Here is a 26,506-nt window from a genome sequence, read left to right as displayed (position 1 = left end):
AAATACACCGTAGGAGTACTAATAGGTGACTGACCTGTCAGTAACAACTGCTAACTTACGAAATATTCTACTTGGTGATATAGTGAAATTTCATTACTCGTGAAAATAAGGTACATATATTTCTAAAAAAATAACAACTCCGAAAACCACGACGATACTTCTGCCCCTAGAGCAAAAATAATTCAAATACCCGATGATTTTAATTTTTTTAAATAATAAAGCATCATGAAATATTTAAAGAATCTCTCAACACTTCATACGTTCGGCAATGGTTACTAAAGATTCCAATTATTCGTGATTGACGTCTTTCAGATTGAAGTCTTTCATAGAATCCGAGAACTAATTTTAAAGGCAGTTCGTAAATACCTTGTAATTGGTGACGGCTCTTTCGCAGCACTTCGTACCAATTTAAAATTACCAAGGAAATAATTGTACCGAGCTTCTAATAACTACTGAACAACTTACAGCTACTGTAAGAATACCTTTCCTTTCAATTTTACGTCACGAGAATCGGTAAATTAAGATAAGCATTTGGAGAATGAGCAGGAATAGTGGGAACATCAATAAGAATATTTATTCGTGCTGAACTGGGATCACTTGCGTGTCGAACCACTGTCGTGACTGCGAGATACCACGGTAGGGAAGATATTTCTGAACTACGGCCAAGTAATTTTCAGGCAAAAATTACTAGAACACTATACACGCGATCCGTATCAGCGTTCTTGGTAACACTCTGCCACTGGTAATTTTCAAACCATTGTCTGATTACCGCACGGTATCCAAGTGAAAGCTAATCCACGAAGACGACAGGTTGAACACTGATCCGTTTACGGCTGTAGTTACAATTAATTTCGCCATATGTTTATCTAGCTGGACGATAACAGACCAAACATTTCGACAAAGCGAGTAAGACCACATGTGTCAAAAATATTTTAAGCCAATTGCATTTGGAAAAAATTAATAGTACAGAGCGACATTGGAAACAATCCCTTTCTGTATACACGTAGAACAAAACTGCTTTGTCCACAAAGTGCAGATCTGACACCCATAAAGAAAACTTCTCGCAAAACTCATCGCTCTTCATATGATTACCCGAGATGTACGGACAGTGGTAAAAAGATGGTTTTAAAGTTGCTGGAATGATTTACTAATGTGAAGAACTGTGAAGTTTCACCACGGTTTGGAAGCCATATTGAACTGTGGGTTCTATCACCAGGTAAACTAATTCGAAGGTCTGAAGAAGGTAATATGATACAACCACATATAGAATCATGCATAATGGGACACTGTGGTGCTAAAACTAATCTTCGGGTAGACCGTGAGTTATTTATACTTTCTCAAAGCTATGGATTCGGTGCCATGCCGACACATGCTAAATAAAATACATCCATGTGGAATATCCGGCAAGTGTCTCATTGGACGGAAACTATTTATCTGGCAGAAATCTTTGATACTTCTTTATCAGTTCAACGACACAGCAAAATAACCTCCGCGCATTCTACCAATCGACAGGGACGTGGATTCGATATTTTGAACTCATTACGAAATACGAGGTTGCCAAATTACAGATAGCTTACTAGTATATTAATGACTTAGAGAACCGAATTAATTGCAAACTCACCATTTGCGCAGACAAGGGCTTACTTACGAGGAGCGTGAACAGACGTTTAATAATACCTAGTTAGATACGCATAAAATATAAAACCAGGTTAAAATTTTCTGCTTGCTATCAATGCATGGAAACGCAGCGTTTCAGTAATGACAAAATGTAGTGATCTTTAAGTGCATAATCAGTCGCAACTACAGCAACTCTTGTTATACTATCAACTGGCAGTAACAATACGTGAGCATGTTAACTGGAATTCTCTCATGGCGTAATTTTTAATGTTTAATACACACGGATTAGCAGCTTGCTGGAAAACGGCTGTTTGACTATAAGAGGAACTTCTCACAACACACTTACGACCTACACTGCAGTTCTGTTTAAGTGCCGGACACCATCAGCTCAAATTACTAGGGCCATCGAATCTTAAGAAATAGCGTCAGAAAAATTGACCACGTGCTGGCTTACCTAATGGAATAGTACCAGATATACTGGAGTTTCTGGCGGAGGGAGCACATGTGATATTTCACGAGAATATATACTTCTTTAGTTCCAAAACGCATTTTCTCTTTTGGCGCAATCTACGAAAATATTTCATACACACATGCAATGGTTCCGTAAAGAATATTACGAAAAAATTATACTAGTGAGCGCTCGCATAAATGCACACAGCAATTTTCTCAGCTCCATTGGTGAATGAAGCCCTAGTTAAATTATGAATCAGTCAAGAACTGATTCGTACAGGTTTACATGTAGACATAGGCATCATGAAGATGCGTTACATGAGCGACAAAGACACGTCCGTGTGTTAAGTGCGTAAGCACTAATCTGGCATGAACATACGTGATAACGCCGGCGCTTAACTTGAGCCTGATACAATGCCCCTACTGACTGGACTTTGATGTCGTGTAGGCAGCGGGTATTGTGAGGGTTGGGCCTGATCCTACGCATAGTACTTGTGCAATAACGGTAAACTATTTGAAATGGCGTACTTAAGGCATTTAGATAATTATTCATTTCCTCCCTGTATCAGACGTTTTGTTCCGATGCGCACACAAATATGAAGCAAAGCACAGTATGATGTATGAAATATTCTGTGTCTTAAAACGAAGAACCTTATTTCTCTGATCACTTTCTCTTTTTCCTAACAGATTTACTCGCACTGACCCGAAAGAACTACCATTATTTGCCTGTTTTACGAGACATATGTTTAACGATTCTGAAGAAATCTGTCGACCGTTATCTTTGCCGCTAAGCACCGAGTTCTGGAAAGTATACACCTGTCTGTAAGAAACTTCAAGATGATTGGGGGTCAGAGAACTCTCCCCTGACCGTGCAGATACACAAGACGGGGATGATGCAGAAATACATTCCTTAGTGGCAAGACTTCGTCAACAAGAATAAAATTTCTACCCAGGTCCGCGAAAAGCATCTTAAAGTAGAGAGAGCAATTCAGGAGCATGGTTCCTGATAAAAAGAGCGCATAACTTTCATGAAAGCCAGAATAACAGCCGAAAAGACTATCAGTGACGCTATATTGCTATTTAATCTGTCAAGTGGTGGGGTTTATTTCCCTCGTAGTGATACGAAAAACATTTCTAATTCTCACCGCTAGTCAGACGTCTGTCTACTTTGAGATATTGTCAGTAGAGCTTTTCTCATAATATAAGACTGTATCTGATGGAAAAACCGCTAACAGGACCTTTTCAACTGAATTACTTCATAAGGATCACGCATGGAGTAAATTACTTCTCCTCTGCCGTAGGAAATAATTCCCTGATCAACAGTCTGCAGCGTTTTCTAGCATGACCTACACCGCGAAGCATTCCAGCCATTAGACAAATGTAAAAAAGTAAGTAAAAACGAAGTGATCAGGCGAAATATCACTTTATATAACGATATGCTTGTAATCCATGTGGGTAAAAATACAGCACTTGGAAAACAAGGCTTTGTCTCAGGTTTTATATAGGAGATTTTTTTCACATTGAGCGGTGGTGGCGTGGAGTCATGGAGGCTAGTAAGTGATCGATACTAACAGCAATACTCTACAAAACTTACTGGCCGATTAAACGTGTGTGCCGGACCGAGACTAACTCGGGACCTTTGCCTTCTGCGAGCAAGTGCTCTACCGACAGAGTCGTGCTGGGGTAGCTCAGCTAGTCTCGGTCCGAAGCACAGTTTTAATCAGCGTACACTCTGCTGCAAAGTGAAAATTTCATTCTCGACCCATTATCTAGCTAACTGTACCTGTCTATTCTTACCACGATAGTAGGCTTATATACTTACGTATGATGAAGATCCTGGGTGTGTATCGACCTAAAATCGGCGCGGATTTAAGAGTGTTTGAACGTGCTGTTATAGTCGACGCACGAGCGATGGGACACAGCATCTCCGTGGTAGAGATGAAGTGGAGAGTGTACCGTGAATACCAGGAAGTGCAACTATTCAGCAAATTGCTGCAGATTTCAATACTGGGCCATCAACAAGTATCAGCGTGCGAACCATTCAACGAAACATCATCGATATAGGTTTTCGAAACCGAAAGCCCGCTCGTGTACTCTAGATGACTGCATGACACGAAGCTTTACGCCTCGCCTGGGCCCGTCAACACAGACATTGGACTGTTGATGGCTAGAAACATGTTGCCTGGTCGGACGAGTCTCGTTTCAAATTGTATCGGAGAGGATGGACGTGAACGGATATGGAGACAAACTCATGAATCCATGGACCCTGAATGTCAGCAGGGGACTGTTCAAGCTGGTGGATGCTCCGTAATGGTGTGGGGCGTGTGCAGTTGGAGTGATATGGCACCTCTGATACGTCTAGATACGACTCTGACAGGTGACAGGTATGTAAGCATCCTGTGATCACCTGCATCCACTGAAGTCCATTGTGCATTCCGACAGACTTGGAAAATTCCAGCAGGACAATGCACCCACACGTCCAGAATTGCTACAGAGCGGCTCCAGGAACTCTTCTTCGAGTGTGAACACTTCCGCTGGTCACCAAACTTAGTCGAGTCCACGCCACGTCGTGTTTCGTGTTGCGGCACTATTGTGTGCTCGCGGGAACTCAACACGATATTGGGCAGGTGTACCAGTTTCTTTGGCTCGTCAGTGTATGTATCAGTTCTACAATTCCGTCAGGCTCCACCATGACGGTGAGAAATTAGCAGACAAGCAGACTTATTTCAAGGAATAGAAGTTGCTGTGTTGTACATTCTGCTTTTCTCTGTTAATCTTCACCCCCAATTCTGTAAGGAATCGAACTTCCACATGTAAACGTCACATCTCGCGATCTGTGTGTCTCACAATAATATAATTTTGCACGTACATTCAGTGGTATACGTGGATACTATCTGAGAAATGTGTTGGAAACAGAGTTAGTAGTAAAGAAGTAATAAATTTAAATTCATGCCTGATGCTGCAGATTTCCTGCATGACCAGCGAAAATTTAAGCAATAAACTTTTTCCTTTCATAGTTTTATGGATGGGATCAGCGAGAAAAAGTGAAAACACGCGTAAAATTTGCTGGAAGTCGCAAAATGCTCTCTTTTTGAAATACCAAATGAATATAATCCGGCCAATTTGCGCACCGTGAATTACACTGCCTCAAGACATAATACACAAAGTTTGTAACTGTAATTCTTATTGTATTTAACCTTTAAAATAAGATTATATTTCTTAATGAATGGTTTAGGACGACATTTCAAATTTTTGTCACCCTTGGAAGCTATTACATAGGCAACCTGCAACTGGGATCGTGCACCAGGTTACCCTTTGGTACTCAATATAGATCCTTCAAGTGCAAATGAGGACTCTCAATGAAGTAAAAAGTTATCCATTTCGTAGCGTGGTGATCCAGCCACCAGTATGTAGACTGATAAGAAAAGTCTTTGTTGCAATGTTGAAATTACTTTTTATTCATTAATGAATCACGTTTCGGCTAATTTAAGGCATCTTAAGACTGGCAGACAATGTTGATAATCAAGTTATGGGTATCGATGCTAGAACATCCCCAAAAGAATCTAAAATGGCCTCGTTATGTGCAAGAAAAATAATCGAGGCAAATACGTGATCCAGTCATGTATTAAAAGTATAACATCAGATAACCTTGCCGGGACGTGTAAAGTGGACCACAGAATGCAAGGCGTCAAATGATGAACATGCCGGAAGCATCGTTCCACATTCTGTAACCACAAACACAGGTACTGCGTCACAGAAACATTCTTTAGGCCTCAAGATGTAGAACGACGTTCCACATGTTAACCACTTGACAGATTCTGCCTTACATTCAGGTGACTACATTACGTGTCACGGCAAGGTTATCGAATGTTATGCTTTTAATACATGACATGAGATATATTTGCCTCTAATATTTTCTTGCACATGACGAGGGTAATTTATTTTTGCTGATGTTTTATCATCGATATCCATAACTTGTCGACATTGTAAGTCAACCTGAAGATGCAATGAATTACGCGAAACGCGTGTTAATGAGGAAATAGTAATTTCAACATCGTAACCAAGACTTTTTTTTCTCCTTTCGAAGAAGTGATTTAAACACAACGCAATGGAACAGTTAATGGCAAAGATCTGAATGACGTGATCTCCATGTCCTATAAAACTGGATCAGTGATATTCTACCCACCCTCTGGAGGTAGAATGCATTTGACGAAATCTCGCATTGGCGGTAATGCTGAGACTGATGGGACAAACAGGCGGTCCCTGAGGTAGATGGCGGCGGAAGTCACAAAGTGAACGGCTGGCCAAATAAGAAATCCAGAGCGTAGTAAAGTCGGCGTAAGCTTACACGAACAGTCCAGGGAGCAATCTGAATCAAAAACATAATACCGACAAGGCCAAACGTATTGCTAATTGCGTATATGCACTGAGATGACGAAAGTTCTGGGATAGCGACATGCACATATACGAATGGCGGTAGTATTGCGTATACAAGGTACAAAAGGGCAGTGAATTGGCGGAGCTGTCATTTGTACTCAGGCGGTTCGTATGAGGTTTCCGAGGTAATTATGGTCGCACGACGGGAATTAACAGACTTTGAACGAGGAATGACAGTTGGAACTAGACGCGTGAGAAATTCCATTTCGAAAATCGTTAGGGAATTCAATATTCCGAGATCCACAGTATAAAGAGCGTGCCGAGAATACCAAATTTCGGGCATTACCTGTCACGAAGGGCAACGCAGTGGTCGATGGCTTTCTCTTAACGACCGAGAGCAGCGGCGTTTGGGTAGAGTTGTCAGTGCTAACAGAGAAGCAACACTGCGTGATATAACCGCAGAAATCAATGTGGGACGTACGACAGACGTATCCGTTAGGACAATGCGTCGTAATTTGGCGTTAATGCTCTACGGCAGCAGACGACCATCGAGAGAGCCTTCACTAACAAGACATCGCCGCAGCGGCACTCCTGGGCTCGTGACCATATCGGTTGGGCCTCAGATCACTGGAAAACCGTGGCCTGATCAGATGAATCCAGATTTCAGTTGGTTAGAGCTGATGGTAAGGACCGATGGACCCAGACTGTCATCAAGGCACTGTGCATGCTGCTGGTGCCTCCATAATGGTTTGGACTGTGTTTACATGGAATCGACTGGGCCGATTGGTCCAACTGAACAGATCATTGATCGGAAATGGTTGTGGTGGGGTTCGGCTACTTTGAGACCATTTGCACCCATTCATGGGCTTCATTTTTATGGATAACAATGCGCCATGTCACTGGGCCACAATTATTTGCATGGTTTGAAGAACATTCTTGACAATTCGAGCGAATGATTTAGTCATCCAGATCGCCCAAAATGAATCCCATCAAACATTCATGGGACATAATCGAAAGGTGAGCTTGTGCACAAAATGCTGCGCTGACAATATTTTCGCAATTATGGGTGGCTATAGAGGTAGTATGGCTCAATGTTTCTGCGGAGGACTTCTAACGACGTTGGGTTCCTGCGCTACTCACGGCGAATGTAAGTCCGACACGATTTTAGGAGGTATACCATGACTTTTGTCATCTCAGTGTAAGGAGTCAAACTAGCAAGACTGACTGCAAGAGCATGGCCGCGGTGTATACCGACAGTGTCACGCCAGTGGACGGCACCAGGTGACACGCTTGCCGCTGTGGCGGCGGCCAACCCACGATCAAGCTGCGGCCGGAGTGTATGGCCCGAGTATGTTGACCTGTCTTCCATATCGACACTTGGGCTGAAAGGGATATCTGAATCACTGCTGGACACTCATACCGCAATCAGGATACACCGAAACTGATGTAGCATGCCACTTGTTACTCTTGCCAAGTGGTGTTCACGTTCCATTCCGCTGTGTTTTTGCACTTCGATGTCTAATAAGGAACGAACGCACAGGTAGCGGACGAAAATGTGGGAACACCACGAACACATCACTAAGTCTAATACTGCGTAGGAAAACCGTTGGGATTCAGAACAGCTGCCAGTCATCTCAGTATGGATTAATAAAGGTCCTCTGTGATTTTTGAGTGCATGTGATATTCTTTCCGCAAAATCTTGTCAAGTTCAGGTAACGATGATGGAGGTGGACAGCGATCACGCACCCTCCTCTCCCAAGTAGGCCACAAACGGTCAAAATGAGGTCTTGTGACCGGGGGGCCGGGGGAGATGCGGCAATTCATCCTCGTGTTCAGTAAACCAGCCCTGGACTGTGCAAGCTTTGTGAATAGGGGTCCCGTGGTCCTCAAAGCGTTAACACCGGGGAACAATCATCGTACCATGGCATGGATCTCATCAGCCAAAATCGTGACGTAACACTTGGCAGTAATGCAACCTTTCAGGGTAACCACGGGGCTCATAGAATACGACGATATTGCTGGCCAAATCACCACCGAACCCCAGCCATGTTTCACTCTTGGGACGTTAACTCTGCCAGAAATTGGAAACAGCGAGAGACAAGAACTATTCTCCCAAATCACTTTTTTCCATTGCTCTATAGTCCAGGTTTTATGACTTCGGTACATCTTTCTGTTACTCATCACTGATGAGTCCTTTGGAATTCCAGCTCCCTTTGCAATTCCTTGATTATCGAACTCTCTTCATGTTGTTTCGGTGCTAAAAGGGTTCGCGAGACAGACAGTTCTGTTGTGACTTTTGAAGGTGTTGACCTCTTATTTTTCGTCACAACCGTCTTCAATGACCGTCCGTCGCGATCGCTGAACACACACACTTCGATCCGCGTTGTGACTTAGCGGATAATGCTTTTCTGCTTCTCTGTATACGGTATAAATCTTCGATACGGTGAATCAAGGAACACCAAACACTTCGGCTGCCTTGGTTACGGAAGCACCTACGACACGAGTACCGACAATTTGCCCACTACGACATAAAGCACTCACAGCTACACACAAGACTGTTCTGACCACGACTTCTACGTGTAATGAATGGAGGACATTACACAGGTGTCGTGCATTGCTAAGCCTGCAGGTTTGGCTGACGTAAGTGAGTATGTTGAAGCACTTATTTCATGCGGTGTTCCATACTTTTTCAAACCCCCTACACGACAACACAAACTACCATTTTGGGAAATGCGACAGTAAGCATTGCTTTTGTAACGTGTTATTGCTTAAAGAAAATATTTGAAATTTTGCTAAATAATACTTCTTTTATAACGCTCCTGAATCTACTGATAGTAACTGTTACACGGTGTTGTTTTTTGATTGACTTAAGGGGCTCCGGAAAGGCTCAAAATCATGAAAAGTTCAATTTTTACTTTTTTGCGTTTTCTGAATCTGCAGACTATTACCTTTTAATAGATATATAATTTATTCAATTCCGAAGACTACAACTATTTTAAAATTTTTTTTTTTTGAAATGTGTTCTACATGGGCGTGACCCACTGTGGCGCTGTTAAACTGCTGTCAAATGGTATTATTAACGTCCGTGTTCATCAGGTACATTTTAGTGAAGTGAGATAAAGTATGTGTTGTGGCTAACCTGTGATGGTTCAATATATATCGCTGGTGTGATTGTCGATTGTTTCATGTTTATTTACTCTGTCGTTATCTCGAAAATATTCGTAATTAATTCTGTTTCTTGAGTCTCTGTTTTGTTGAAGTATAATAATGAGTAAAAGTAAAGTTATTAGAAATCCTCTGAACGCTTTTAAGAAAAGGAGAAATGTTGGAAAACCAAAGGTATGTGTTATTACTGTAAATAATAACATTGTAACAATGTATGAGCGATGCTTGCTTTAGACAAGGAACGCCTTCGGGCTGCAGACAGGGCTGTAAAGAGTCTAGAAATACAAGCAAGAGTAAACAGGAGGAGGAACAAGAGGAAGCTGGAGGAGGAGTTTGCAGAGGATGAAGATAATCCATCCTATGGACCTGGAATGCACTAAAAAGTTAATCCAATCTTTGTCGCTCGATTCCCAAAACTTTTATTTTCTCATACTAATTACATGTTTTCTAAGGATCTTCCAAACATATTTGTTTCAAACTTTCAGTAAATGTTACACAGTACCTTCTGCATAATTTAACACAGCCTTTTTCCAAAAAACTGTATATTTTGAATATATAAAAAATTGCAAAAAAATGTTGTGAATTTTCATTACAATTGAAAAAATCATCTTTAATAACTGAAATAAAATTTTGTAAAATCTCTGTGTTAAGTCGTAGCCCATATTCCAATAAATAATCTGTAAAAAGTTCAACTTCCTACCTCAAATACTTTGTGAGGAAAGATGTAATTTATAAGCGTTATTTTAACATTGCAAGTATAGGGCGTTCCGGAGCCCCTTAAGCTTCTGTAGTATTCAGATTGGTTAAGCATCAAACATCCATCAGTGGGTGGTCGATGGCTTCTCCGTATTTTAACTTTATTTTTAACTCATTCGAGCTTGGGCACTTCCCTTGCCAGTACGACTGTGTGTGTGTGTATGTGTGTGTGTGTGTGTGTAAATATGAACCTCTCCGGACAAACTGAAACAATGACTGGTTCCCTACTGATTTGAATTCAGGCACTTTTTTCTGGAACGTAATTGTGTGGTCGGTGCGGCACATGCAGCAGACAACTGCCGTTCAACAGCGCTGTGGTCACAGATCTCATTTGTGACCGAGTACCGTATGACCGTTTGTGAGTGCTCGCCAACCACTCAGGAAACCGTATCCTCATATTCGCACAAGCTCACGTTCTTGTTTAAGTCCCGTATGAAGCAGTCTTTACGATTAGTTGATTTCCTGTCAGACTGACGAGAGACTAAGCTGCTTTCGCGTGTTATCACCTGCCGAAACATTAACGTCACTAGCAACGTGGAACCGCAAACAATGGTTGAACAGCGACACCATGCGGCATTTCCTACTAAAATATTGGTCGTTACTGTCGACAGTTCTCTTATCCTAGTTTTTGCCCTCTTTTAACTGGCAAACTATCAGCTGTCTTTAATGGACACACGAACTGTTCTGTTTGACCATGTGGATAAGCAAACGCGACAGCGCATGTGACACTAGCATGAAGAAGCCCTTTGGTAGCTCGCCAGCATTCTTTTCTCTCTGCGGGACCAAAGAGAAACTTCCCCTGTAATTCTGATATAACCATTATCGGAAATTCGAATCTAACAGTGAAATAGCACCATCTATGTACATGAAATCCTCAGACAGGAGTTTCTCTTTCAGCTTTTGTAGTCCTCAGTTGCGTAGAATAGTACGATACGCGGATAATTTTACTTTTGAACCGTGTAATTACAACTGAACGAAATAATTTTCGTGCCATACACCTTTCGCCTTTCTTTTTTGCACGGCCTCTTCAATGACCTGGAATATGTTCATATTCTTGTTTATACTATTTGGTTTACATTTTGAGCCGATGTATACATAGGTTATAAACAGTTTTGGCAATTTGCTTTTCTGTGCTGTGGCAGTAATTTGAAGTTCTACTTACAAGTTTCGTCGATGTTGTTCTACATATTGCGCTTTTGTTCCATTTTTGGCGCTGTTCTTTTTATAACTGCCATTTGAAATTTTGTTTTTGAGATTTCACATCGTTAGGAACTGAACACTTTTTCGATCTTATGTTTTGGATGGTGTTGGCAATTGTCAGATGTTACTGGCAACGATGGAACGTTATTGCGAACTATTTAATGTACTTTTGTAATGTGTGCGTCAATTATATATAATTATTATTAGTCGTAAAGCTCCCAACATGGAAGACGCTAAGTAAAGATGGTTCACTTCTGGGGCTTCTTATTCTTCTTGTTTGCCCACCAGGTCTTCATTCTTTGCGAGAATTCAGCTTTTCTTTCTTCGCTCCATTTGTTCCAGTTCTCGGCGCTTTTGTCTGTGGTTTGACCTCCCATTTGTCAACTTTAAGTTTGAAATTGTTTCTTTTGTTCATGTCTTCAGTAGTAATGTTGGCTAATTCCAGATCTTTCTTTACATTTTTGATCCATTCTCCTCCATTAACAAGGGATGCTACGTATCTTATTATTCTTTTTGTAAGTCTGTGATCGGGAAGTCTCATTATGTGGCCATAGAATTTTAGACGCCTCTTCCTCATGTCTATCTCTATGTTAGAATATTCTTCAATTTTAGAATTTTTCTGTAATCTATACCCCTCTTTGGTCCATCTTGGTCCCAGAATTTTCCTAATGATTTTCCTTTCCTCTTTCTTCAGGTTTTCCATATCTGTTTTTCTTTTAAGTGTCAAGGTTTCGCTGGCATATAGCATTATTGGTTTAATTACCGACTTATAATGTTTAATTTTTGTATTTATAGATAGACATTTTTTATTGTAAATGTTTTGGACCAGCCCTAGACCCCTACGAGCTTTTAATATTCTTTCTTGTTGTGAGTATTTTTCAGAAATTATCTCTCCTAAATATTTAAAGTATGGTACCCTCTTAATTTCTCCATATTTGGTTTGTAACTTAGAAATTTCTAGATTTGTTGTTGTAAACACCGTTTTCTCAAAAGATTTTCTATCTGTTTGACTGCCATTTCACCAGAATCTGCCATTATTGCAAGATCGTCTGCGTAGGCTAAGTAGGGGATTTGTAGGTCATCTTTTTTGGTTCCCAGTGATATTGGTTTCCAGTACTTTTCTTTTTTGAGTTCTTTTTCCCATTCTGCCATGACTCTATCCAGAACTAAGTTAAATAACAGAGGTGATAATCCATCACCTTGTCTAACCCCAGTTTTTATCTCAAATGATTTTGAAAGTTTTCCCATGAATTTCACTTTGCATTTTGTATTTGTTAAGACATATACTGTAGGCTTCCTTCGCATTTGTCTCATCCTTGTAATCAATTTCAAGTTTAAAATTTGTTCTGGACATGATCTGTTTGGTCTGAAACCAGCTTGGAAATCTGAGATTTTGGGTTCTAGCAGTTTTTGTGTTCTTTCAAGAAGACAAGCTGATAATATCTTGTATGTGACGGCAAGTAAGGAGATTCCTCTATAGTTGTTCACATCCGATTTATCCCCTTTTTTATGTAACGGATGTATTAGGGCATATTTCCAATCTTCTGGTATTTCTTCAGTAATCCATATGTTTTGAATAATTTTAACTAGCTCATTTCTTGAGTTAGACCCTAGACTTTTGAGAAATTCGGCTACAATTCCATCTTCTCCTGATGCTTTGTTATTTTTGAGTTTGTTTATGTGTTTGATAATTTCTTCTTCAGTTGGCGGAACAGAGTCTTGCTGTTGCGGGGCTTTAGTGCTGGATATTGGAAGAGCTTCTGTTGGTTCTGGACAGTTTAGTAGCGTTTCAAAATATTTGGCTAATTCTTCACAGTTTTCTTCGTCGCTTAGTGCCAGATTCCCATCTGATTTCCGAAAACAGACATTTTGAGGGATATACCCTTTAATTTGGTTTGCAAAAGTTTTGTAGAATCCATGCGTATTATAATTTTTAAAATCTGCTTCTATTGATTCCAGTTGCTGAGTTACATACTTTCTCTTCTCTTGTCTAATAAGTTTATTTGAAAGTTTCCGTGTTTCTAAAAAGTTTTGAAGAGTTTTCTCATTTTTATTTGAACTGTACTTCGCAAAGGCTTCTGTACGAACTTGAATTGCCTTTTCGCATTCCATATTCCACCATGGATGTTTGTGCTGCTTCTTCAATGGTATTTGCTCCTTCGCTATTTTTGTGATTTTTTCCTTGAATGTTTCCCAGTTGTTTGCGGGAGAATTTTCCCATTTTTTAATTGTTTCTGATTCTGTTAGTTTTTGTAGGTCAAATTTTGGGATTGCTGGTGGAATTCTTGGTGTTTTCCTTCTTGGGGTGAATTGGACCCGAACTCTTGTGAGATAATGATATGAGTCAATATTTGCACCTCTCCTAACCTGGAGATATATATATATATATAAGTGAGTATGTTGAAGCACTATATTTGTGTATATGTCTGTGTGTGTGTGGGGGGGGGGGGGGGCGCACGCGCGCGCGCTCGACATTAACGGTCGCGATGCAAAGTGCTATTTCCGTTGGTCATTGCTGAACTACAGTTTAGGGCCTGCACACACTGTGCGACAGAAATATGTGAACGAAAGTCTTTAAAGATAATTGCTCAATAGCTAATGATATTACTGTTTTGTTGCGGAGCAAACAAATAATTCGTACTCGAAATTGGAGCAGGAATAGTATCAATACTTCTAATGGTCCTTACACACTAACCTCGAGCAACATCACAACAGTCAATGACGTTCCCCGTTTCGAATTTTAACTCCCCTATGGAGGAGTTCTCATATTTCACTCCCACTCCTCTTAGCTGACCTTTCAGTTCTTTTCCACCCACAGCCCAGCAAGTTAAGAGAGAAACGAGGAAAAGGGGGCTTCCCATTTTAGGAGATTATGTACCCTCGAAATTCTATAGGTCATCTACGCTGGAGGGGGGGGGGGGGGTGTACTTACGTGAAGAGCTAAACAAGAAGCTGTCGCTTTCACCAAGCTGTGTACTCTGGCACTTTTTCGAAAAATAAAAAAGACCTTATTTATCAAGCTATCATCTTTATCTCTAAGAAAATTGTACGAGCGTTTCCTCTCAGGCGTTGACCTTAGGTATTACCTTTTATATGATACCATTCTTCAAATTGCCCTGTGCTGCACTTCATCAAGCATATTTTGCCTTCTAATTCGAAGTTTTTAAAACACCTGCAACATCTCACAGCACAAGATTGATCTAAATCTGCATCTATGTACATATTTCTCGAGCCATCGTACGTGCGTGACGGAGGGTACCCTGTATCACTAATAGTCATTTCCGTTCTCTACTCACCAATAAAGCGAAGGAAAAACGGCTGTCTATATGCCTCCATATGATCTGTAATTTCTATTATCTTCGTGGTCCTTACGTGAAATGTGTGATGACGGAAGCAGAATCGTTCTGCAGTCAGCTCCAAATTCCGGTTCTCTAAATTTTCGTAACAGTTTTCCTCGGAAAGAAAGTCGCCTTCGCTGCAAGGATTCGCATTTGAAATCCCGAAGCACCTCAGCAATAGTTGAATGTTGTTCCAACACACCGGTAAAAAAAATTTAGCAACTTGCCTCTGAATTGCTTCGATGTCTTCCTTTCATCCTATCTGCTGCGGATTCCCAACACTCTAGCAGTACTCAAGAGTAGGTCGCACTTGCTTCCTTCAAACGGTCTCCTTTACAGATGGATCACACTTTACCACAATACTTTCATGCTCGTTCCATTTCATTTCGCGTTGCAACGTTACGCCAAGATATTTAAATGCTGTGACTGCGTCAGGCAGAAATGCTGTATCCAATCGTTATGGGTTTGTTTTTTCTATTCATCCTCATCATCTTACATTTTTTCCACATTTTGAGCCAGCTGTCATTAACCAATCCAACTAGAAATTTGGCTAAGGAAATGAAACACTTACAGCCGTCCGTGTGATGTCATTTACCATATGGCTACCAGTTTCGGTGCTTTTGTGGACTATATTCAGGCCTTAACTGACGCTGAGGGAGTTAACACCATCCGTATACACTGTCTGCGACGAACATCTGTAACTGGTTTCCGTAGAGTACCTGTAACCGCGATGTTGTCTCCCCAACAGGTAGTATCTACATCTACATACATACTCCGCAATCCTCCATACGGTGCGTGGCGGAGGGTACCTCGTACCACAACTAGCATCTTCTCTCCCTGTTCCACTCCCAAACAGAACGAGGGAAAAATTACTGCCTATATGCCTCTGTACGAGCCCTAATAGCACTTATCTTTGTGGTCTTTCCGCGAAATGTAAGTTGGCGGCAGTAAAAGTGTACTGCAGTCAGCCTCAAATGCTGGTTCTCTAAATTTCATCAGTAGCGATCCACGAAAAGAACGCCTCCTTTCCTCTAGAGACTCCCACCCGAGTTCCTGAAACATTTCCGTAACACTCTCGTTATGATCAAACCTACCGGTAACAAATCTAGCAGCCCGCCTCTGAATTGCTTCTATGTCCTCCCTCAATCCGACCTGATAGTGATCCCAAACGCTCGAGAAGTACTCAAGAATAGGTCGTATTAGTGTTTTATAAGCGGTCTCCTTTACAGATGAACCACATCTTCCCAAAATTCTACCAATGAACCGAAGACGACTGTCCGCCTTCCCCACAACTTCCATTACATGCTTGTCCCACTTCATGTCGCTCTGCAATATTACGCCCAAATATATAATCAACGTGACTGTGTCAAGCCGTACACTACTACTGGAGTATTCAAACATTACAAGATTCTTTTTCCTATTTATCTGTATTAATTTACATTTATCTATATTTAGAGTTAGCTGCCATTTTTTACACCAATCACAAATCCTGTCCAAGTCATCTTGTATCCTCCAACAGCCACTCAACGACGACACCTTCCCGTACACCATAGCATCATCAGCAAACAGCCGCACATTGCTATCCACCCTATCCAAAAGATCATTTATGTAGATAGAAAACAACGGCGGAACTACCACGCTTCCCTGGGGCACTCCAGATACCCTCACCTCCGATGAACACTCACCATCGAGGACAACGTACTGGGTTCTAGTACCACTTTTGCAATATGCTTGACAGGTTTTAAAATTGCTTTAGAGGAGAAAGCTTGCGAGTTGGCTTTCCATGGGGACCAGCGCGGTGCATGTTACAATAGTCGGTAGTCTGAGAAAAAGACCAATGGCTGAGAATATTCTGTGCGCCATACGGAAATGTGTTGCACCGCATGTTGGAAGGTTACAAGCCGGCTGGCTTTCCTCCTTCCATTTTGACGGTAAGCTTACTCCTTGTCGTAACTGGAGATATGCGGGACACATATTTCTCTCCACTTTATTTAACTGTGATTACCGTACTTGGCTTTTAGTATTGTATTTGTTAATAAATGCAGAGTTAATGTCTGAACTTGTGTCGCTTTGGCCAAGGGGGGACCATGGCAGTTAGTTTCCCCAGGAGTTGGGAACGGCCTAGGCATATAATACTTGGGATAACGGGGCAGTCCCCTCGCCACTCAGACAGTTAAGTCCCAGGCTTACTCGTGTGGAGGAGACGCTGAGTGGGCTTACGGGACTCCCGTGTCACTCAAAGGACAGGATTTTAGGTGGTGATGGTGGTGGTGGTGGTGGTGGTGGTGGTGGTGGCGGCGGCGGCGGCGGTATTGTCCGGTGTCCGGCTAACGGGTTTGAGATCTTAAGGGCTGGCCCGCTGCCTGATAACATCTGGAGAGAACACACTATTCTTGAAGAGGACAGGCCAGCTGCTGTGGGAACCGGATCTGGTTGAGTTCCCGTCGCGATGGTATGGGGTGTCGCAAATTCTCACTTGTATAAATAACGCTCTGGTTCACCTATTGCCTCTTTACGTCAGACGAATTTCTGCAACTAACTTGTAGAGGACAAGAGTAAATAACATGTTTCCTGACATGTTTGAAGCCGTACCGGTGCAAACGGGAAAGTCGCGTACACGGACACGTGATCGCAAGACCCTTGAATCGGTCTTGTTAGAGGCGGCTTAACGTGCTCGGTCGCTGAGAGGGTGATCATTCTGGTGTTCTGCGCTTGCACGTCGACTTGGCGCGATCCGCAGATTCCAGGCTCGTGCAGATCTCCTGCGTACGCACGTCTCCACGTCCATTGAGACAAAAGATTGGTGAGCGTATTGTGCAGCACCGGCTGGTTAGTTGGGGGATTTACCATTTTATAAGGTTACAACGACACCGCACCGCCGTTAGAAGATATATTCTTTTCGCTTCAGTTCGTACAACCAATCACTGCATAGTAAAACTCAGAGTCGTGGAGTTTGTTCACATTATTTAGGGACCGTACAGCTCGTATCCATTATTCTTCCCTGGACATCACATTTGTGCTGAATAATTTTCCATCATGTTAGATTCGTACTGTCGATCTGTTGGTTTTCTTGTGTATATGAAGGACTTTTCTAATAAATCACCAATTTATTTTGATTTGAATCTCATTTAAAATAGGTAGTGTTCTCTTCATCTCATTTTCATTATCAGTTATTTTTAATATATAGATATTAACTGATTTTGTATCAATTCCCCATCTTAGTTTCTCATGTTAGGACCAAATTTCGGATAGCGTATTTCCACTGTGTTACGCGTATCAACAGTGGGTCTTACGGGATGTGTCGGAGTCTACATAGAAATCGTTACCAGAGTCAGAGACCAAGTTCACACACGTGGATTATTGCGAGAATACCCCAACTGATGGACGAGTGAGTCATCACTGCCAACAGAGACGTCTAGTTGCAAAGATGTTTGGTTTGTAGGGCGCTCAACTGCGCGGTTATCAGCACCCGTGGCACAAAGAAGTATTTTTGATCCGTTGACCACCATGAGTGTCCGCCAGTTACAACATCGCAGAAGTCACAGGTGTGCGCGGCCGGCTGGTACGAAGGATATCGAACAGATTTCAGCGACCTTGGTGGGCTGATGACAGACGCCTCTCCGAACTGCTCACCATGGTTTTGTTCACTCCCAATCTCCGTAGACATTCTTCAAGCTCCTACGAGCACCTGCGATGCGCTTGACTTCCGCCAAAAGAAACTGAGTGAGAGCTTTCTGCTTGGAACGCACCTCAGTCAGTCACAGACGTCACTCTAAAGGCTACTTATAGCGCCGCCAGTGTCGGAACTTCATGAAACTCTTGGGACTGAAACAGAAATATTATACATTGTCTGACACTAAATTCCACGTTTTTTTTTTTAACCGAAAGTGGCCGGGAAACAAATATGTTGCGTTATTTATTGGACGCTCATCGTACTTTGATGATTATGCTCTGACTGACTCTTCATCGGTATTCATGGAGACGGGGCAAGGTCGTGGGAGGGAGGGGGCCGAATACTCTGAAGCAGCAGAACCCGGTTTAACTTCCGTTTTTTTTCTTCTTACGCCTTAGAGGTTTCGGTTCTGTGATTTCAGGGACAGGAGGATCGTTCTTTTCTACAACCTGCAACCTGTGGCTCCTTCAGCCACTGATTGATGGCAGACTGCTGGTCCGTTTCGTATTGGGAAGGTGCAGGGCGCAGGACATAACTGCGCAGACTGTCTTTCCCCAAACGACCTCCACTTCTGGGAAATTTATTGAAGTGGACGTGAAACTCTGGAAGGGGACGATCAGTAATTAAACAAGAAAGCTTGAGGGGGGAGGTTTTAAATGAACTAAAACTGACAGATGTCCTTATAACAGCTGAGTCGTCAACGTAAAAAATTGACTACGTCTAAGACTGCTGTCAGTCACTTCTTACTATAGGCAAGGATTTACTGCGAGTAAATTCAAACTCCTACACTGCAAGGAGTATTGAAATTCGTTTGATGGATGGTTTAGTCGTGATTGTTTTTACTTTGAGAAAATGTAGTTAACTCTATCAACAACGGTATTATCTCCCTGTCTACCAGACACTATCAAACATTATTCATAAAGGTATCACAGTAGCGTATATCTGTAATACCCGTATGGTTTTTGCCACAATGATTTGCCGTGTTGTCATGCGCACCTGACCTGCCTTAGTGGTGTATAATAAAGACAGGACCACACAAGCTCGTTTCAGGAAACAGATCGACAGAGTGACAGCAGCCAGATATCAAATTAAGGAAAAAGGGAATGTAAACCAAGTCGGAACATATACACGTTCTGAAAAGCAAGTAAAGAATTTTCCATGCATTTCTGTCAGTGCCTATTTCTTATGCTGATATGTAGAAGTACCTCAGCCCTCAATATTTACATTCCTTGTGCATCGTCATTGTTACTTTCCCTATTGTTATTTTCATAATTTCAAAGTATATTAACTTTTTCCTCTTGTATTTGGTACTACGATCTTACGTTAAAATTAATATCAGACTAAATCAGTCTTAAATATTACAACAATGTTTATGTTCCTCTATTCTATCTTTGTGCAATGTCTAGTTTTCTGCCGCCATATTCTTGATATGTGTTACCAGTATTTATACCTTTTCGTAACTGGAACTGTGTGGTACAAGAAACATGGTTGTTTATCATCTGTAATTTAAAAGAGGAACTATTTTAATTATAAGTAATCAAGTTAAACCTAAACTACATTACAATAAACTTTTGTGAAATGTCAGAATAAGGTATAAAATAGATCAGCGAGAAGTTTAACGTGCCTTTGAATTAACTCAAAATCATATTCGGCAAAGAAGGCGCACAAAATATTTGTTATTTTATTTTTAACTTTCGGACAAATTATTCCACAAAACAGGATCATAGTTTTTCAGTTCTCTTATTATCAACTTTTTTCAGAAAATATTAAATACATTTAAATATCGACCAGTATTATGATTATAATAATAATTATTATTATTATTTCTTTCCTTTCTCAGATGTTATGTCTGGTTAAAAATGGATAGTGACGCGGACCTTGATCAAGCGTGGCTTCCTTTTAACTGTACGGTATATGTTACATTGCATTTAGGAACTTTCGGGTAATTGAACATGTATCAATAATTACACATTTCTGTAGTTGTATATATACGTTTGGATGTAGCTGTATTGCGTTGATGTACTGGTGGATATTGTGTGGTATGACTCCTGTAGTTGATAGTATAATTGGTATAATGTCAACTTTATCCTGATGCCACATGTCTTTGACTTCCTCAGCCAGTTGGATGTATTTTTCAATTTTTTTCTCCTGTTTTCTTCTGTATATTTGTTGTATTGAGTATGGATATTTCGATTAGTCGTGTTAATTTCTTTTTATTGGTGAGTATGATTTCAGGTTTGTTATGTGGTCGTGTTTTATCTGTTATAATGGTTCTGTTCCAGTATAATTTGTATTCATCATTCTCCATTACATTTTGTGGTGCATACTTGTATGTGGGAACGTGTTGTTTTATTAGTTTATGTTGTATGGCAAGTTGTTGTATTATTTTTGCTAAATTGTCATGTCTTCTGGTGTATTCTGTATTAGCTAGTATTGTACATCCGCTTGTGATGTGATCTACTGTTTCTATTTGTTGTTTGCAAAGTCTGCATTTATCTGTTGTGGTATTGGGATCTCTAATAATATGCTTGCTGTAATATCTGGTGTTTATTGTTTGATCCTGTATTGCAATCATGAATCCTTCCGTCTCACTGTATATATTGCCTTTTCTTAGCCATGTGTTGGATGCATCTTGATCGATGTGTGGCTGTGTTAGATGATACGGGTGCTTGCCATGTAGTGTTTTCTTTTTCCAATTTACTTTCTTCATATCTGATGATATGTGATCTAAAGGGTTGTAGAAGTGGTTATGAAATTGCAGTGGTGTAGCCGATGTATTTATATGAGTGATTGCTTTGTGTATTTTGCTAGTTTCTGCTCGTTCTAGAAAGAATTTTCTTAAATTGTCTACCTGTCCATAATGTAGGTTTTTTATGTCGATGAATCCCCTTCCTCCTTCCTTTCTGCTTAATGTGAATCTTTCTGTTGCTGAATGTATGTGATGTATTCTATATTTGTGGCATTGTGATCGTGTAAGTGTATTGAGTGCTTCTAGGTCTGTGTTACTCCATTTCACTACTCCAAATGAGTAGGTCAATATTGGTATAGCGTAAGTATTTATACTTTTTGTCTTGTTTCTTGCTGTCAATTCTGTTTTCAGTATTTTTGTTAGTCTTTGTCTATATTTTTCTTTTAGTTCTTCTTTAATATTTGTATTATCTATTCCTATTTTTTGTCTGTATCCTAGGTATTTATAGGCATCTGTTTTTTCCATCGCTTCTATGCAGTCGCTGTGGTTATCCAATATGTAATCTTCTTGTTTAGTGTGTTTGCCCTTGACTATGCTATTTTTCTTACATTTGTCTGTTCCAAAAGCCATATTTATATCATTGCTGAATACTTCTGTTATCTTTAGTAATTGGTTGAGTTGTTGATTTGTTGCTGCCAGTAGTTTTAGATCATCCATGTATAGCAAATGTGTGATTTTGTGTGGGTATGTTCCAGTAATATTGTATCCATAATTTGTATTATTTAGCATGTTGGATAGTGGGTTCAGAGCAAGACAGAACCAGAAAGGACTTAATGAGTCTCCTTGGTATATTCCACGCTTAATCTGTATTGGCTGTGATGTGATGTTATCTGAATTTGTTTGGATATTAAGTGTGGTTTTCCAGTTTTTCATTACTGTGTTTAGAAACTGTATCAATTTAGGATCTACTTTGTATATTTCCAAAATCTGCAGTAACCATGAGTGGGGTACACTATCAAAGGCTTTTTGGTAATCAATGTATGCGTAGTGTAGGGACCTTTGTTTAGTTTTAGCTTGATATGTCACCTCTGTATCTATTATCAGTTGCTCTTTACATCCTCGTGCTCCTTTGCAGCAGCCTTTTTGTTCTTTATTTATAATTTTGTTCTGTGTTGTATGTGTCATTAATTTCTGTGTGATGACTGAAGTTAATATTTTGTATATTGTTGGTAGGCATGTTATGGGGCGATATTTAGCTGGGTTTGCTGTGTCTGCTTGATCTTTAGGTTTCAGATAGGTTATTCCATGTGCAAGTGTATCAGGGAATGTGTATGGGTCTGCAATGTAACTGTTAAATAATTTAGTTAGATGTGAATGTGTTGAGGTGAACTTCTTTAGCCAGTAATTTGCTATTTTATCATTTCCAGGGGCTTTCCAATTGTGTGTAGAATTAATTGCTCGGGTGACTTCATGTTGCAAAATTATCACTTCAGCCATTTGTGGTATCATCTTGTATGAGTCTGTTTCTGCTTGTATCCACCGTGCATGCCTGTTATGTTGTACCGGGTTTGACCATATGCTGCTCCAGAAGTGTTCCATGTCTGTTATGCTTGGTGGATTGTCTAATGTGTATGTTATCTATTGTCTGGTAAAATTCTTTTGGTTTGTGTTGAATGTTGGTTTTGTTTCCTTCTATTTTCACTTTTTTTATATCTTCTATTATTATTATTATTATTATTATTATTATTATTATTATTATTAATCAAGATAAATCCGATTTCTATCTCATTTTATTTATTCAGAATGAAGGAATTCCACAGTTTCTACGCCAGTTTAACTTTTTACGCCAAAAATAACTAGACCATGAAAAGAGAAAGATTTTGACACTATTTACATAGCTAGTAGCAGAGTTAAATATTTCAATTTCCCGTCAAACCACACAGTTTTTCTTAATTACCCTGATTACTTTCAAGTAATTTAATCTCTGTTTTGCAAAACTACACTTCACTCTGGTCAATTTGTTAATTTCCCTCACTTCGTTTGACTACGAAAATTCGGACAAATTCCATTATGTAATTTATACAGAGCCTTATTTTCTTTCTGTTAACACACTTCAGCAAAAAGAAATAAAGAGGAAATATCACAGACTGCTCTTAATCGCCGTACCATCCCCTTCCAGTAATGGAATAAAAGAACTTTTACCGTTGTTCTTTCGGACTCACTCCGAAGACGGCTGAACGTTTTACAGCCAAAATATTAGCAGCGGACAAAGTTTAGTTACTGCCAAATTCGTTTAATTTTATGGATCAAGTAAAATGCCGTGGATTACCTTGCGGTAGATGAGACTGCAGCAGGCGACCCTCATGCGCATGCCGACGAACTGCGTCTCCTTGGAGTAGTGGTGCCAGCAGAAGATGCGCACCAGGACGGCGCCGATCAGCCCCGCAGAGTACCCGTACGCCTCCTCGATGGTCGTGTCGGAGCCCGGGCTGAAGAATTCTATGATCTTCGCCAGTAGCACGGATTGCATCGTCCTAGAAACATGCACCACAGCATGATTAATCCTTGCTTAATCCTAAAAAATCAGACATTAGCAATGCCGAAATCAGTACAAAATATTTTAGGCTGCTGGACTTCACTCTGTCGTCCTGTAGACGACACTATTATAAGAACTGTGTTCATTTTGCTGCCTCAACCTGGAGAGCATCTCGGAAGTTTTACATTAATAATTGAAGCAAAATGGAATTAATTTAACCTACGTTTAAGTTGCTGGATTAAATACGGCTGTTGTGGTCTTCGGTCCGAAGACTTCTTTGATGCAACTCTCCATGCTGCTCTATCCTGTGCAAGCCGCCTCTTCTCCGAGTACCTACTGCAACTTACATCCTCTTGAATCCGCTTACTGTATTCACCTCTGTCTGTCTCTACGATTTTTACCCCTTCCACACTTCCCTACAGTATTACACTGGTGATCCCTTGAAATCTCAGTGTTTCCTATCAACCGATCCATTCTTCTAGGCAGGCTGTGTCACAAATTTCTTTTCTCCTTAACTCTATGCAGTACCTCCTCGTTAGCTAGGTGATCTACCAACTGATCTTCAACATCCTTCTGTAGCACATTTTAAAAGTTTCTATTCCCTTATTGTCTGAACGATTCATCGGCTGTTTCACTTCCATACACAGCCACGCTACATACAAATACATTCAGAAAATACTTCACGTAAATCAATATTCATTGTTAAATTTCTGTTCGTCAGAAACGCTCTTCTTGCCACTGCTAGTCTGCGCTTAACATCCCCTCTACTTCGGCCGTCATCAGTTATTTTGCTGTGCAAATAACAAAACTCATCTACTACTTTAAGTGTCCCGTTCCTAATTAATTTCCTGAGCATGATTTGATTTAATTCGACTATCTTCCGTAATTCTTGGGTTGCTTTTTTGATGATCTTACATCCTGCTTTCAAGACACTGCTCTTCCAAGTTCTTTGCTGTTACTGACAAATAAGATGTCATAGGCAAACCTCAATGTTTTTATTTCTTTTTCCTCAACTTTAAGTCCTACCCCACATTTCTCTTTGGTTTTCTCTACTGCTTGCTTAGTATATCAATTGAATAACATCGCGAACAGGCTACAATCCTGTGTTACCCTTCTCAACCACTACTTCTCCTTCATGCCTCTATTCTTTTAACTGCTGTCAGATTTCTGTACAAGCTGTGTGTAACCTTTCGGTGTTTTATCACCGCTACCTTCAAAATTTCGAAGAGTGTATCCCAGTCGCCACTTAAAACCTTTCTCTAAGTATATGAATGCCACAATAAGTCGTAGGGTCAGATTTGCCTTCCGTGTTCCTACATTGGTCCAGTATCCAAATTGATCTTCCCCGAGATCTTTTCCGATCACTTCTTCCATTCTTCTACAAATAATTGTGTACCTATTTTTGCAGCTATTACTTACTGAAGTGATATATTCACATCTCTTAGCACCTGTTTTATTTGGAATTGGACTTATTAAATGCTTCTTGAATTCTGGGGGTATTTCGCCTGTGTCACATCTTGCACACCGCGTTGAAGAGTTTTGTCATGGCTGGCTCTCCCAAGGCTGTCAGTAGTTCTGACGGAATTTGATTTTTTTAGATGTTTGTATTCTCTTTCGCCTGCTTGATTTGCAGCATCCGAAATCTCTCTCTTACCATTATGCAATCAGTCTGAAAACTTCCCTGTTTCCAGGTCGCTTTAACGTTTATAAACTTCTGTCATGATTCTTAAAGCCAAGTACTACGATGAATATGCTCTGTGCAAAATTCTACCAGGTGTCTACCTCTTTCATTCCTTACCCCCACCCAAATTCCATATTCACCTACTAGTTTTCCTTCTCTCCCTTTTCCTACTATTGAATTCCAGTGCCCCATCATAATTAAATTTTCGTCTCCCGTAACTCACTAATTTCTTTTATTTCATCATACATTTAATCAATATCTTCATCTGCGAAGCTGATTGGCGTATTATCTTTTAGTACTGTGGTAAGTGTTGGCTACGTGTCTCTCTTGGCTATGATAATGCGTTCAGTTTGCTGTTCATATTAGCTTACCCGCATTCAGTTTCTTATTCACTTACTATCTTAGAGCCAACTGCTTCGCAATCGTGGACTGTATGGCGTGCAGAGATTTTTTGTTTTTGTTTTATCGAATTTTTATCTTGTTCACTAATTGCAACACCTTTTAAGCTTTCCATGCTAATTAAGACCATATAAGCATGGTCTTTTTATGCTAATTCAGGCCATATAAGCATGGACTTTTCGGATGTACTTCTGACTAAAAAGCTGTTGTAGTCGGAGTCCAAAATTCTTGTTAATCATGCCTTTCGCGTTCTTGTGGTGATTTTTCCATAGCAACTTTCCTCCTGTAACAAATATTTCTTTATACCTAACCGAGAAGCTAAATACCAATTCTCATAAATTTAGCTACAATTTTTTTAATGTTACGAAATAGTTACTTAAATTTTCATCCCATTTTGCACTCCCTCAAGCATAGAATCTGCAGAAACACTGAAACACGTATTTTCATTTTCTGTCTGAGAAACCAAATACCAGTTGTAGTTCCAGCTTCAAAATTCCTTTAACAGCGACATACTTTCAAAAAACCTTCATCTTTCTGTCGTTAGCAGTTTGGACTGGGCGACGGTGAGTCAGTGAATCAGTCTGACCCTATTTTACCCCCTTGGGGGTTGAATTTCCAAAAACAG

The 26,506-nt window shown here is 40.4% G+C and overlaps 1 protein-coding gene across 1 annotated transcript in view; it reads right to left on the bottom strand.

Annotated features, from left to right (window-relative positions):
• The window catches only part of LOC126162750 (ATP-binding cassette sub-family C member 4-like), a 229,314-nt gene that overhangs the window by 145,864 nt on the left and 56,944 nt on the right, over window positions 1-26,506 (bottom strand). Inside the window, exon 4 of the mRNA XM_049919432.1 lies at window positions 23,595-23,799. Coding sequence (XP_049775389.1) covers window positions 23,595-23,799 — 205 coding nt within the window. The remainder of the gene's footprint in view (window positions 1-23,594; window positions 23,800-26,506) is intronic.

This window comes from Schistocerca cancellata, chromosome 2 (assembly GCF_023864275.1).
Source record: "Schistocerca cancellata isolate TAMUIC-IGC-003103 chromosome 2, iqSchCanc2.1, whole genome shotgun sequence".
Taxonomy (NCBI): domain Eukaryota; kingdom Metazoa; phylum Arthropoda; class Insecta; order Orthoptera; family Acrididae; genus Schistocerca; species Schistocerca cancellata.
The sequence above is the reverse complement of the archived record's forward strand: the minus strand, read 5'-3'. Positions and strand labels throughout refer to the sequence as shown.